At 44.3% G+C, this 14,842-nt stretch overlaps 1 protein-coding gene across 1 annotated transcript in view; it reads right to left on the bottom strand.

Annotated features, from left to right (window-relative positions):
• Window positions 1-7,240: 7,240 nt before the first annotated feature.
• The window catches only part of LOC138471979 (lysophosphatidic acid receptor 6-like), a 64,504-nt gene continuing 56,902 nt past the window's right edge, over window positions 7,241-14,842 (bottom strand). The window contains exon 2 of the mRNA XM_069609883.1: window positions 7,241-10,083. Coding sequence (XP_069465984.1) covers window positions 8,931-10,034 — 1,104 coding nt within the window. The 5' untranslated portion in view covers window positions 10,035-10,083 and the 3' untranslated portion in view covers window positions 7,241-8,930. The remainder of the gene's footprint in view (window positions 10,084-14,842) is intronic.

The following is a 14,842-nucleotide window of genomic DNA, read 5'->3' on the forward strand; positions in this document are numbered from 1 at the left end:
CCTCTGGACCCAGACTAGCCGACCCATAAAATTAAAACAGAGTGTCAACCATGTTAGTTTAAACGGCACCTGCCACATGGTTGAACAAAAATATGACCAAGTAGAATTTCACTTCCAGACTAGCCAAATTCCAGACGTGACAGTAATAGCAGTAGGACAACAGACTGGTGATGGGGGGTCCTCTCTATTTCTGAAAATCAACCTTCCTTCCAGTTCAAGGTGGTATTCCACACTGGAAGGAAACACCCTCAAATTCTTTACTAATCCACAATCAGAAATGCCCACTCCTATAGTCCAGAAAGATGTGAAATCAGCTCAGAACCTGCCTGATATTCAGCAAATTGGAGAGCAGTTGTTCATCCCTGTTCAAGTAAATGATGGGAAGGACTCTGTTCTCGCTCGAGTGTGTGTGAACAACGGTAAGAGCTTCATCAGCGAAGCCATGTTTCGCCAACTCCCAAAAGATCCAGCCATTCCCCCCTTCAAACTGATAGACAAATGGGAAATGGACCTGGAAGCACCTAATTCCAAACATCTCCTGCCAAGCAGGTGTATGCTCAAAATCTCCATTGGCAACAAGAGCATAGTCCACAATTGTTGGGTCGTGCGAGACGTCCCTGCCGCCTTTTACTTAGGCAGTGACATTCTCAATCGCTTTGCCATTAGTTTGGACCTAATAAACTTCAAAGCTTGGTCCCGATTAGCGGATAATCCCATGGGCTTTGATGATCCAGAAAAAGCATTTAGGTCAGCTCAATTGCTACCTTATGCAGTTGAAATTCAGGTTAAAGAGGAAGTCACCATCCCAGAAAGGACCCGACAATTCTCCCTGGAAGTGAAAGTTAAAAGGGGACAAGAGTTGAAAAACCCTGATGCTTACATACATCTAAATGCTTCTCTCCAACAGCAAGGGTTGGGGGTAAACCCAACACCATTAGTCAACATAGAACATGACACCATTCTAATAGAGGTGGATAACAGCGACTTAAAGAGTATTACTCTAGCCGCAGGCACCATTATTGGAATGGCGGTTGATGACCGACATTTCTCCATTGATCTTGGAAATGAACTGTTAGGACCAATCCCCAAGGACTGTTTTGACAGTGACAGTGATGACAATGCAACACCAGACAGGATCTTTACCCGGCATGGGGGGAACTTCCTGGTGTACACTTCCTGCCCTTATGGTAAGGAAGATGTGACATGTGACTTCAGGAGGGATGAGGTGATTTTCCAGGTTCATGAAGGCTGCCTTTCCCACCTGAAGCCTCCGGTCCAAATCAGCACTCTGACCAGGGACTTCTCCACCCAGCTGGAGGAGGCCGCGGAGATAGCCAAACCAGAAGTCTTTCCAGGCTTCAGGCAGATGGTGGAAGAGAGAGTCAACCTAGCTGATGCCTGTGTGACTCTGGAACAAAAGCAAAAGTTGAAACAAGTTTTCTTGGATTTCCAAGATCTCTTTGCGGTAGACTCATATGACTGTGGTCGCACTGACATCCACACAACAACAATCCCCACGGACCCTGGCATGACTCCTGTGTTTGTGAAGCAATATCGCTTGCCTCTCGCATCAATGGAGTCCCTTACTGAAATAATTAAGAACCTTGAGTCCCGGGGAATAATCCGTCCAGTCCACAGCACCTTCAATAATCCGGTGCTGGGAATATTGAAGCCAAACGGCCAGTGGAGACTCTGTGCCGACCTCAGGGAGCTCAACAAACGGGTCCATACTTCCCGATGGCCTCTTCCCTACATTGACCAAGGGCTGGCCCAGATTCAGGGGTCACAGGTATTCACTGCAATAGACCTGACCAATGGATACTGGACCGTGCCTGTCAGCAGGGAGGACCAATACAAACTGGCTTTTACCTTTGGGGGCCAGCAGTACACATGGACCTGGACTCCCTTCGGATACCTTAACTCCGGTAATGAATTCAACATTTTTCTACACAAGGCCATGCCCGACTTGGGTGCGAGAGGTAACCTGGCTTATGTAGATGATGTCCTCCTCAAAAGCTCAACTGTGGAGGAACACATAGCGGAGATCCGTTATGTTCTGACACAGTTGAGGGCCGCTGGAGCAAAACTTTCCTTTCAGAAAGCACAGTGGTGTAGAACCCGTGTTAATTTCTTGGGGTATGAGATTACTCCTCAGGGTCTCTGTCCCCAGGAAAAGAAAGTGGAAGCACTTCAGAAACTGAAAGACCCCACAACTCTGCGAGAACTAAGGAGCCTCCTTGGACTGACTAATTACAGCAGAAAGTTCATTGAGGGCTACGCAGAGATCACCAGACCCCTGATTCATCTCCTGAAGGGGGGGGTCAAGTGGGAATGGGGTCCAGAACAAGCCGAGGCAGTAAGACAACTCAAAAGAAGCCTCTCACAAGCGCCCTGCCTAGCTTACCCTGTCAGAAACAAGGAGTTCTTCCTGGAGACGGGGTTCTCTAATACGTGCTTGACGGCAGTATTATACCAAAAGCATGACAAGGTCAATAAAGTGATCTCCTATGCGAGCAAAACTTTATCCTCTGTGGAGGAAAAATTCAACGATTGTGAGAAGGCACTCCTGGCAACGGTGTGGGCATTGAAGAATTACCGCCCGTTTATCCAGGGGGAACACATCATAGTGGAGACTCCACACCAGCCTCTGCAATATCTCCAAAGTGATAGAATCCGGGCCGGAAATGTGAGTAATTCCCGAATTACTTCCTGGATTCTGTCAATGCAAGGCTTTCCTGTGGAGGTCAGATATGGCCAAAACAAGAAGAGTCCCCTCGCGCAAGGTCTGGCTGACTTGCATGATTGTGCCAGAGAAAACTGTCTCGAGGACGAAAGTCTAAAAATAAAGGACAACATGGAGGCATACCTTAATTCCCCCCACAAAGTCTTTGAAGAAGACAAGTGTGAGGGAATGCCCACTGTGTATGTGGATGGATGCTCTTACCATGTTGACAACAACGGGGAGAAAGAACTGGTGGCCGGCGTAGGGAATGCATGGGTGAATGAGTCCCCAGAACCCTCCGCTGGATACAAAATTGGTCCCCGAAGTAGTCAGGTGGCAGAATTGATGGCTGTGCATCAGGCCATCCTCACTGCTGTCCAGCATCAACTCCACGAACTGGTCATAATCACAGATTCGGATTATGTACGGAACGGGTTCGTGGAGCACCTGGTTAATTGGAAAACCAGAGGCATGTTATGTGCTAACAACAAACCCTTGAAACATGGGAAGTTGATCCAAAACATTGATGATCTGGTCACCTCGAATGAGATGACCATCTATTGGAAAAAGATCAAGGGTCATTCCAAAGTAGAGGGACCAGACAAAACTGGGAATGACTTAGCTGATCAGCTGGCCAAAACCGGGGCCATCCAAGGGGATCTAATTGAGATTGAGTCCCTGTTGGGGGAAATCCAGGTCACTGCTATCACTAGGTCCCAGACAAATGCTCACCATGATCTGTCAACTGCCCAATGGAGCAAGGAGACCCCTGATGCTGATTTAATTACAGCTCAGAAGGGGGATCCAATAATTGGTAAATTTTACCAGCACCTTGAGGACCCTGAGAACTTTCCCCTGACGGATACCGATTACATTGGGAAAGAGGACCTAAGAGTGTTGATGAAATGTCCAAAAATGTTCTGAATCCAAGACGGTTTGCTGGTAAGGAAATCCAAAGCTGGCCACGATCAGTGGGTGGTTCCTACCTCATTCCGAAGCCTGATGTTAAGTCACGCCCATGATGCGGCCACCGCCGGTCATAGGGGGTTTCATACAACATTGGAAATCTTAAGAGAGGTTGCCTACTGGCCACACATGGGGCAGGACCTCGACCAATACTTGAAGGGGTGTCTTGTGTGTGCACAATTTCAGCCATCATCCCTCACGCACCGTGCGCCTCTCCAAAAGAGGGGGATGACACTGCCATGGTCAGATTTACAAATCGACTTTGTAGGCCCTGTGATTCGCTCTGCTGGGGGAATAAGTACATGTTGACTGTGACATGCTTGTTTACCAAGTGGGTGGAATGTCTCCCAGCCCCAAACTGCAAGGCAGAAACGGCAGCTGCCTTGATGATTAACCACATCTTTTCCCGTTTTGGTCTACCTCAAAGGATTGAGTCAGACAGAGGTAGCCACTTCACCAGTGAAGTAATGACAAAGATGTGGGAGATACTGGGGGTCAAAAGGAAGTTGCATATTGCTTACCGGCCAGCTTCTTCTGGGGCAGTAGAGAGATATAACTGAACCATTGTGAGCATATTAAAAAAGTTTGTGGCAGATTCTGGGCCAAGTTGGGATATCCGATTACCTCTGGTCCTAATGGCCATCAGATCTACCCCTTCATCTGCAACCAAAATGTCACCATTTGAGTTGATGACTGGGCGCAAGATGGTGCTTCCTCAGCATTTGCTCTACAGGACCCAAGAGCAGACACTGATAAATGCCTCCACAACTCATGAGTATGTGGAGAATTTAAGGAAACACCTTCAACATGCTTTTGCTTATGCTCAGCGGAATCTAGAAAGATCAGCTGATAGCATGAAGACCCACTATGACCTGAAAACTTCCAGGAAGGAATATCAGGTGGGAGACCGGGTCTATCTATACAACTTCCAAAGGAACCAGGCCAAGCAGCGCAAATTTTTGCCTACATGGAAGGGACCCTTTGAGATCATCGACAAGATCTCCCCTGTGGCCTACAAAATCCACATCCCCAAAGGTCCTTGGGCAGAGGGGGAAGACAAGTGGGTCCACATAAACCAGTTGAAATGTTGCCATCCCAGGCACACTCTGCAACAACTGGAGGAATCCTCTGGAATCCTAGCGGGTACTGTCTCAGACTAATTCAGTTCCAACCATAAAACATACCACATCTAGTCTCTAAAATATTGTGATTTGCATGAAACTGTCTCTTAGTTATACTGTTTTTTTTTTTTCTCAAAATAAGAATGTAATGTTTCGTTATGATGAAATGCATATGCTGCCCCACTATCTCAACAGTGGTGGAAAAACGTCTATGAGTAGGTATTGCCGCTTTTGCTTTATCATCCTAGGAGAGATGAAACCATGGAGAATGACCAAGGAGGATGATCCGGAGACTTGGAGGATGACGCAAGGGGGCCCAGGGTACCGCCCAATATTCCCATCAGGACCGGCAAGGAGAACTGATCGATCCGACCGGATGGAGAGGAAGATGCTGAACTGTGCCATCTACAGAATTGGAAGAAGATAATGTGGACATACCAGCGCCAGGGTTCAAAACCTCCCTTGCAACCGACTCCCCCTCGACTCAAGTCAAAGCGCAGTCGGGCGAGGGGGTTTGTGGAGGGTTTTGACCCATGTGGAATCATTAGACGGGGTAAATGTGGGGAATAAGCTGTCGCTGCCCATCATTTTACCCCAGAACAAAAATAAATCATTGGAGTCGGTAAAGATGGGGATGCGCTGTCGCCGCCCATCATTTCATCCGAGAATCCAGGAGAGCTGCGCAGTTGTGCGCACACCAAAATGGGTTGCCAAAGGAAAAACAGTAGCGCCGGTTAGCTCAAAACAGCGCTTCAAAAACCACCCTGGTTTCCCTGAATGCAAGCTTCAAATGCCCATTTTAAACCTTGCACATATGCAAAATGTTCACTGAACACCAGCAGACATTTGGCAGAAGGAGATTTTGTGTGCATACTAAATCTGGGAAGATGAAGAGCCCAAAACAATGTTTATAACAAGACTGGCTGAGCTGTGGATTTCAGCAGTTTAAGTAAATGTGGACTGAAAGACACTAAAAATCTAAATGTTTAAAAGAAATGAGTGACCTATTTCTGAGTGTCACATAGGTTGCAATTGTTTAAATGTCATAGTTTTACACTTAGAATCAGCATTCTAGCTGCATATGTAAAATTGTTAGTTGTATTTGAATGCAGAAAACTGGGGAACAGAAATGACATGTAGCTAAAAACTGGCTTAAAGAGATTCCAATTTTGCCTGGCAACTACCCCCCATCAGGAGTGAAACTTGAGTCACAGCTGTATTCCCAGGCCTATCTGCCTTTTGCTGGCCACACTAAGGATATGCCATCTCTCTGATAATTGAATTAAGGGGAGCCCCCACAGAATACAGGAGCTCTGAACAAAGCCCTGTCCTGACTCAGGCAAATGTTTTATTGGCGGGAGTCGTAAATGGAGCTTCCTCCTGGAAGGAAAGGGGAGGGGCACTGCCTGTGAGAGCAAGCTGGCTTGGCAGAACTGGAAAAACCAGAAATTCAACCTTGTGCTGGGGGGAAACCACACCCCTTTGGGGCCAGAACATAACTCTAAAAAGATGAATAACTCATAGTACGGACATGTGAAAATTTTATAAATGATACCATAATTCTTGTGATTTTTCTGCCCACATTTTAAGAGGTTTTTAGAACCGGTGGTATGTTCAGGAGGATTCCAAGAGAGGGGTGTTATATAGGGGTAGTCATCCAGAACGCATGAACTGGACATAAAGATATATCAATAAGGGTTTTCATTCAGTATTCTAGACTAGGCGTTGACTTGGCTGTAGTGCTGAATTGAATCCTCTTACACCCCTCTTTCCTGAAGCAAATATATTTAAATGTGTGATGTTTTGTGCACTGATGGTGAGCACACTGACACTCCTAGGCATCTTAACTTCATGAGGTTCCACCTGGAGGAGCCACACATCACTGACGTGGCAGGGTGGGGGTAAGCGGCACCCCCCAAGGTTCTGATTGCATAAACAACTGCGCTGGTTACTTCTGGACTGCATCGATAGTCGTGTTGCTTTTCCCATGAGGCATGCTGTGCGACTTCAGTACATCTGCAAAAACAAACAACACCATTGTTTTAGATGTATGTGTCAAATTCAGGAGGAGACCAACTCGCATGGCTCAAATCGAGGGTACAGGCGGAGTCCCACCACTTTGTTCAGAGGGCACCGTTATATGCTATTTTCTGGTGGCGCCACATTCAATTGGTATGTTAATGAGTCCCCCCACTTTTATTTTTTTAGGACTTGACCCCTAGGCAAGTAGAAGATAGTAGAAGCTAGTTCCAGAGACCTTGCCATAAAAATTGCCTATCAGTCAAGCAGTTGTATGGCCACTCATTTTAAATAAAGTTGCTCTCACAGACAAAGTGTACTGCAATCACTTGCAAATCCAGGTGAAATGTATAATGAGCCTCGCCATTAGGAAAGTCACAGAAGTCAAGCATGCATCAAAATTCGATTTTTATTTAGTGGTGACATTAGAATGCTGCATATTGTTACATTTGAGTGGAGTGACAAAGGCAGTGTCACTGATTGAGCCTCTGCAGCCTCTGCCCCATTCATTCCAATGCTGACAATTGGTCAATATCGTTTTAACTCCCTCAGTTGGAGATATGTTGGGTGACACGACTGCAGTGGCAGGAATCGCATTGCCGATACTTGCAGGCGTGCCTTTGTCGAGTAAAGTGTGGTTTCACACATGTACGTAGCACTACAAAATTGATGAAGCTGTGCATTGGTTTAAAGGAGGTGTGTGCTTATCAATCAAATGTCGAGGACTGTACACACCAAGCTACTAAAAAGCCATTTTCCGTCTTCTAACTCACTGTGCTCATGTACATATTATATATTTGGTATGTTAATCATTAGTTATTAGATAGCAATGAGTACTAAGAAAATGTCCTCCAACGTGCAGGGGTCGGTTGGGAACCAAACGTGGGCTTGGGAATGTTTTTTTAAAGCTGCATCAGAGAGCATCATGTTAGAAAGCCCAACACCACTAAGCAGAGCTTGGGGGTTCCCTGCACAAGAATGTTTGAAATAATGGGTACGAATAGTGAATTATAAACCACTTTTGCCCCTATGTAGGCATTATAGAGTAGTTAAACATATCATAAAAAAGATATACGTTTGTGAATATCGAGCAAAGACATGCTGGAAGCTTTATCTTTCTATAAAAAGCGGAATGTATGTGTGTGTGTATGTTTGTTCGGCTATACAAATCCACACCGTTGAATCCACATCTATCAAATTTTGCATGGATTGCTCATTTGTCTGGGGCAAGATTGTAGTCTATATTTAGTTGCAAAAAATGCACTCTGTAGACACCCTCATTTACTGATATTCAGCCCGATTAACTAGAATATGTACTAGAAGGAGGCACACTGTTCCATGTGTTGGTTATTCCTCTGAAATGTATGACTACTGGATACAGTTCGAAAGTGTTTATTAAAGCATTTCTAAAGGGAATTTAAAAAAAAGTAATTTTCTTTTTATCACGCCACTCCAAATATGGGAAATGGCAAGGTTACAGTTTACTTAAGCTCATTCACAAGAAGAGAGCACAATCAATCAATCTTTCATGGACACTTTCACAAATGTGCTGAAGCCATTGAGTGATTGAAACATGCAGCACAAAAAACGAACATCACTTGGAAAAGCTCCATTTGATGCAAAGCGAAAATCAATATCAAGAGCTTCTGAAACACAACAACAAACAGCCGACCAGAGGACATGAGCAACCTCCTCCAGGGCAAACGAGATGCCAGAGCAAACTGAAGCAAGACTTGCCGTCAAGAGGACAAGAGCAACAGCCTATAGGGTACGTGAGACACCACTAAATCAGGACACAGGCAACACGGGCTACCCCAGCTAGTAACAAATGTTTTGCTTCAAAGGGAGGTGACAGATGAGGAGAAATGGAACCAAAGGGGTTTGATCACTTGGCGGAGGGTAAGAGGAGCAGAACACCAGGGCACCCACACAAAAGAGGCCAATTGGGTAGAGGCCCACTCAGAAATCATCAGTTTTCGCTGTGGTCCAGACCACCACTGCCAAAGAGTTGTATCAGAAATACCAACAACTCAAACAATATCCTTAGAGGTGGCAACAAACACAGTTAACTGCTGGCTTTAAGTCAATTCATCAGTGACTGCTTAATATTCGGGTTCCTCGCAACTCCCAGAGACTGATAAAGGCACCTCAGTAGCAGAAGTACCTGTTGTAAAGTGACCAAGCTGTGAGTCATCAGAGGCTGCGCCGGAATATGTATCTCCAGGTTGGAAGCGCTGTGTTCCAGGCCTGATGCCGACGAGCGGTCTCCTTTTCACACAAGGGAAAAAAATTATGGAATCTCTAAAAAGAGAATAAAACTTGTCTGAAGCAAAGCAGTACAAAATGGGATCAAGACAGCAATTTGTTCCCGATAACATCCACGTTATGTAATAGGCAACTTCAACCATCTCCAATAATCTGCAATATGAGGGAAAGAATAGTACTATTGTGACCCCGATCGTCCTCGTAATGTGCACCGGCACATAACAAATGATAAATATGACTAAAGACACACTTATAGTTTGGATTGATTTCGATTTCATGACTTTGCTGACTGTATTCATTGGGTTCATTTTTAAAACAAATCGGCCGAGTAAAGTGTAACAAGTCAAAGTGATGGCAAAAGGAATGAGAAGCCCAGAAAATACAAGCACCCAGTTCCACAAAAAGAAGGGGACCGCTAGCTCTCTTTGATGTATGCTCAAACATTTGGTAGTTCCATCTATCTCAGAGGTTTTCATTATGAAGAAAAATGGTAACCCTTGCACAACGAGGCACCCCCAGACCACCAGAGCAACCTTCTTAATGAATGAGTTCCTGGTAAGGACAGTCCTCTTCACATTGTGGACCACAGTGAAGTATCGATGCAAGCTGATGAGGGTCAGGAAATATATGCTTCCATACATGTGAGTGCTCAACAGGAAAACCTTCAACTGGCAGGCAAAGGTCCCAAATGTCCAATCATCAGTCAAAGAGTAGACAATGATGAGAGGTGCGGCTGGTGTTATGATGGCATCAGCGATGGCCAAGTTGAACTGTAGAATTATTGTTGAGTTCCATTGCTTGATGCGGAACCAAAAAATCCAAACACTGATGCAGTTCAGTATAAAACCAAGGAGAAAAGCCAAGCTCAGGAAGGTTGGGATGAAAACATGAATCTTCTGAGGATGGCAGAATGTGGCATTGTCAGAAGTGTTCCACAACATTGCGTAGGACAGATACTTTGGGGATGATATCCAGCTTCCAAAGACCAACCTATGAACAGAAAAAGAAGATTGTTTGAGAGAAATTGTTTTCTTATTAAATAATACATATCCTTATACAAAGTAAATTAGCATTTGTTTTCTTTTTATATCAGTATGACACATATATGTTTGTATAATAATTACATCCAAAGCTAATACTGACAAAATCTTTTACACAAAACTATGCACACACTGGTAGTTGCTATAATTGAAGTCTATATGATGAAATATGTTTTTTTTCTACATTTTGTCATAAGAAGATGAGCCTCACTTCTCACAGTGCACTGGTATCCTCAAGAGTTACAGGGTTCAATATTTACCAGCTCTGCATCATATCTGTCCCCTGTCGATCAATGAAAATGATGCCCATATCTTTTAAATGAATTTAAGTACATGAAGACGATGCAAAGGTAGCTGTCTAATACCTCATACGCATGCAGATATGGTATACCAATGGCAGACCAGACCAAAGGCCTCTGGATGAGGGCCAGTGGTTCAGTCCATACTAAGAAAAAGCTTTTCTTTTGGATTGGTCGGAAAAGGGCCCTCTAACCTAAACTTTAAAAAAAAAGAAAACACATTTTCCGCAATCTCTCAATCACGGTATCCAGTTAATATGTCGAAATTTTTTTTTCGACATACCAAAATGTCGAACCAGAAGTGCCGATTATTTTTCTTCTAATTTATTGTTTTTTATTTTATATGGTTTAGTTGTGTTCAGTTACAAAAAAAGATGTTTTTTAAAAAAAAAACGGTGGGTTGGGGGGATCCCCCAATAATTATTTTTTTTTATTTAAAAAAGGCATTAAAAAAAAATCAGCAATTTTGGTTCGACATATTGGTATGTCGAAATAGTGACTGTCGAAAAAGTCACTATAAACCCTCAATCACATATGATGAAACCTTTACCGTTTAAGAGTAATTCATTGATGGTCTCTTATTGAAAATGAATGAGGATATGAGAATGCTCAACGAGTACTTTCTCCAGATGCTAAACTTGTATTTGTGATGTGGTCAACATTGTATTTTTCACCAAGGCCCTCATTACAACCCAGGCATTAAGGGGTTAACGGCGCTGTAAAAGCTGGCGGCGCCGTTAAACCCCTAACACCTGATTACGAGGTCCCTTTGCGGGTGGCACTTTAACGCCTGCTTCTAGCAGGCGTTAAAAAACCAACCCGCAAAGGGACCTAGGAGCTAATTACGGCACCGTAATTTACGGTGCCATAATTAGCGCCTTCCCCAGTCCCATTGAGCCCTATGGGGCAAAAATGGGAATGGGGAAGGGCCATGGCGGCATGGGGAATTACCGCCCCGCCAACCTCGGAATGGGGTGGTAATTCCCCATTCCGCCATGGCGGAGTCGATAAGTTACCGGCATGGACCATGGTGCTATTAGCACCATGGTCCAACGCCTGGGTCGTAATGAGGGCCCAAGTCCTCAAACCCAGCTGCCAAGTGGTATCCTATTGACCAAGTGCTCTCTTAATAATCCTCCAGGTGAATTAATCACTTAAGCTCTTATTGTATTTCCATATAATATCAGCTCTATGGCATGTCTCCTTGTAAATGATATACCTCTAGTAGGTTTAAAACCTGTAGGGTAATCCATCAATCTGCTTACTCTGAGGGCCATGTGTACTTGGTTTAGAAAATCAGCAATTAAACTGCTCTTATTGACAGTGTACAGAAACCCATAAAAAAGAATACACCCATTGCCTCCATAATACAAATATAAATATTACACAGCCCCCATCACCCACATGGTGAACATAAATCATAATAAAGAACGGATTCAAGTTTATACAGCATTAAATAGAGGTCTGCAGCACGCCGGCGAAAGAAGATCAAAAAACTTCAGTAGATTCTATGGACAGTTGTCAGAATGGAATTTAATGTTATTGTCAGAATGGCATTTCTTGTTATTAAATGGCTCTTGGCAATTCTTTAGCAAATTCCCTTCATTTCCCAGAATGCAATGTTAGGTCTCTCTATCTATCCCAATGTCTTTTGGATATTTTGCTACAGCCACTAGCTCTCCCAGAATGCAGCGGGATGTCTCTTTCTATCTCACAGTGTGTTTTGGACACTTTCATACCTTCAGTTTGTTTTCCAGAAAACAGTGTCATGGCTCTCTCTTTCACAATATTTTTTAGCAGACTGGGCACTTTTACTATGATTCCCAGAACGCAGCATCAAGGTCCTCAATATCATACAATACCTTTTGGGCGCTTGGTACTTTTTTGGTTTTATTTCCCAGAATGCAAAGTCTGGGTTCTGTCTGTCACACAATATCCTTTGGACGTGTTTGCCTTCATTACATTTCTCAGAATGCAGCCCCAGAGGTCTCTCTAGATCACAGTGTCTTTTGGGTGCCTTAGTAGCTTCACTATGTTTCTCAAAATGCAATGGCCGGGCTGTCTCTATCTCACAAGGTCTTTTGGACACCTTGTTTTTTTTTCACTTTGTTTCCCAGAATGCAGTACGAAGGCTCATTGTAACCCACAATATTTTTTGGATGCTTAGGTACGTGATCTTCCTTTACCAATATGCAGTTTAAAGGTAAACACATGCACTTCGGCCATCAGCGTTTCTTTTCTACTTTTCCTTGCCTTGTACGCCTTCTTGTTCTGTCTCAGGTTTTCCTGCAGACCTCCAATGTCCGTGGCATTCTTCATTTCTCACTGCACACCGCTATGTTCGCAAGATGTCAGTCACATGTTTCCAGATGTTGCAGAAGATCTCATAGCTCATTGGAGGTGGTCTCCAGCATCTCTTACTCCTCATTTGACCCTCTCTCCCGTACTCTGTGAACTTCCCACCGCTGGCTCCCGGTTTTGGACCTCCTCCAACAACATACATGGGTCCTCGTGCAATTCTCCACCTGGATCTTTTCCCCACAAAGTCAGAGTACCACCTTCTCTCAGCACTCTCAGGATCAGTTGTCCTGCAGACTTCTGCAGCTACCGCCTCTGTCTTTTATCTCTATGTCTCTATATGATTTCCAACCTCTTCTTGTCTTCCCTCCAGGTTCTCGTTGGCCTACTAGATCCTGACCCTTACTCAATCCCCTAGTCATATGATCTAGTGAGGCAAACTAATAAAAGCCCAAGCCACTATCTTGAACTTTATTTCCATTTTTCCCTCTAGCTGTATGTACCAAGGTCAGTGTTCTTTCTTTTCTAGGGCTGTCTGGATGAGTTTCTGCTACCCCCAGGGTCTGCATACAAGGGATAAGTGCCCTTTCATGTGTGTTGATGTCATTAGAGGTTGGTACTTTGCCATAATGCATTTTTGGTGAGGGCGCTCACGACATCTGACCAGAATCCTTTGTGCAACTCATCAGACTGTTTGACTCCCACCGACTCCTACCTCTCCCTTGAGCACCTGCAGGCCGGCCTCAGCCTGACACTCTTGTGTACCTTCACTGAATCCACCCAATCCATCCAATATTTTTGAATATGCATCTAGAATCTCCCCCAGGTCCTTCTTACTTTAAATGTCCTCTAAAACCCTGCTCCACATACTGTGCATGTTGGCATGTCAAGGTTAGGACCACCTTTTATTCATATCCCACATAAAATAAAAATAATTCTAGATTACATGACAATAAAACAATCAAGAAAAGCTATGCAAATTGCCCAATCCTGTCCAATGCTTGCATCAAATTTGTGTCAGAAGTAAAAAAAAAAAAACTGCCCCAACCTTGCAAGGCCCAGTATCCAACCAACCGCTTAGAATGCATCTCTGGCTTGACAGGGGCCTTTGAGTTATCTGTTCACCCCTTGTTTTTCAAGATTGAGTTGCTGCACTCCTGAGAGGGGGAGGACAGGTTTGACTTCACTTGACTTTAGAATTCTGAAGCATTTTCTACTGTTGTTGTGGCCCAATCCTCTGTTCCTCATGTCAGAGAGTAAAAGACTCCAGGCTCCCATTGAGATGTGTAAGGGGTGGGTGGTGTTAGAGGCCAGGTCTGGCCCCAGAAGGAGGCCAGAGGGGCCAGGCGCCCCAAGACCATCCCTTCCCCCCCCCCCATTTAAAGGAGACATTGGTTGTGGGGCCCAGGGGAGTTGGGGACTGTGGAGTGGGAAGCATCTCGCACTAAATATGCAGCAGGAACCTCATAGAGATTAGAATTACGAGTGGCTGCACTGCAGTAGGCACAGACAGGATTTGTTTGCTTGCCCTGGACAATGGTCTATGCCCCACAGCCATGAAAGCACAAATGGCCAGGGAGATGGAGGGCCATTTACACCTCTAAGTGAGGTAGCACACTTAATCAAACACACTTACTTAAGCAGGCCTACAACTATTTTCTCAAACCTTAAATCACAAAGTTGTTTTCTGTAAGTTAAAGTATGTTCATTTTTTGTGAGCATATAGTGGTTTGTCACATCATGCTTATTAAAAGGCTTAACTATATCAAACAATAAATGGCACACGATGTTGCTTGCTCACGGATATCTGCAGAAGGTGCATCAATCGACTGGGGCCTGAAAGAGTGCTTAAAAAGGAAGCCGACACAAAGGTGGCATGGTGGTGGTTATAGACTTTTATTCTGTATACAAAGGCCCTCACTATCCCTATTGTCTAAGAGGGGGTTTCCCTGCATCAAAACTAATACTAAAGGGTCCATAAGAATGTCAATCAAATTAAACTCCACCATCCTGTGTCACAACCTACTTCTATCCCTCACACTAAAACTAAAGTATAATCTAAGAGAAAGTTCCTTCTCCAGGAAAATGTCTCGCTTCTCCTTATGCTCGGAT

Source organism: Ambystoma mexicanum, chromosome 8 (genome assembly GCF_040938575.1).
Source record: "Ambystoma mexicanum isolate Mex_15411 chromosome 8, UKY_AmexF1_1, whole genome shotgun sequence".
Lineage (NCBI taxonomy): Eukaryota > Metazoa > Chordata > Amphibia > Caudata > Ambystomatidae > Ambystoma > Ambystoma mexicanum.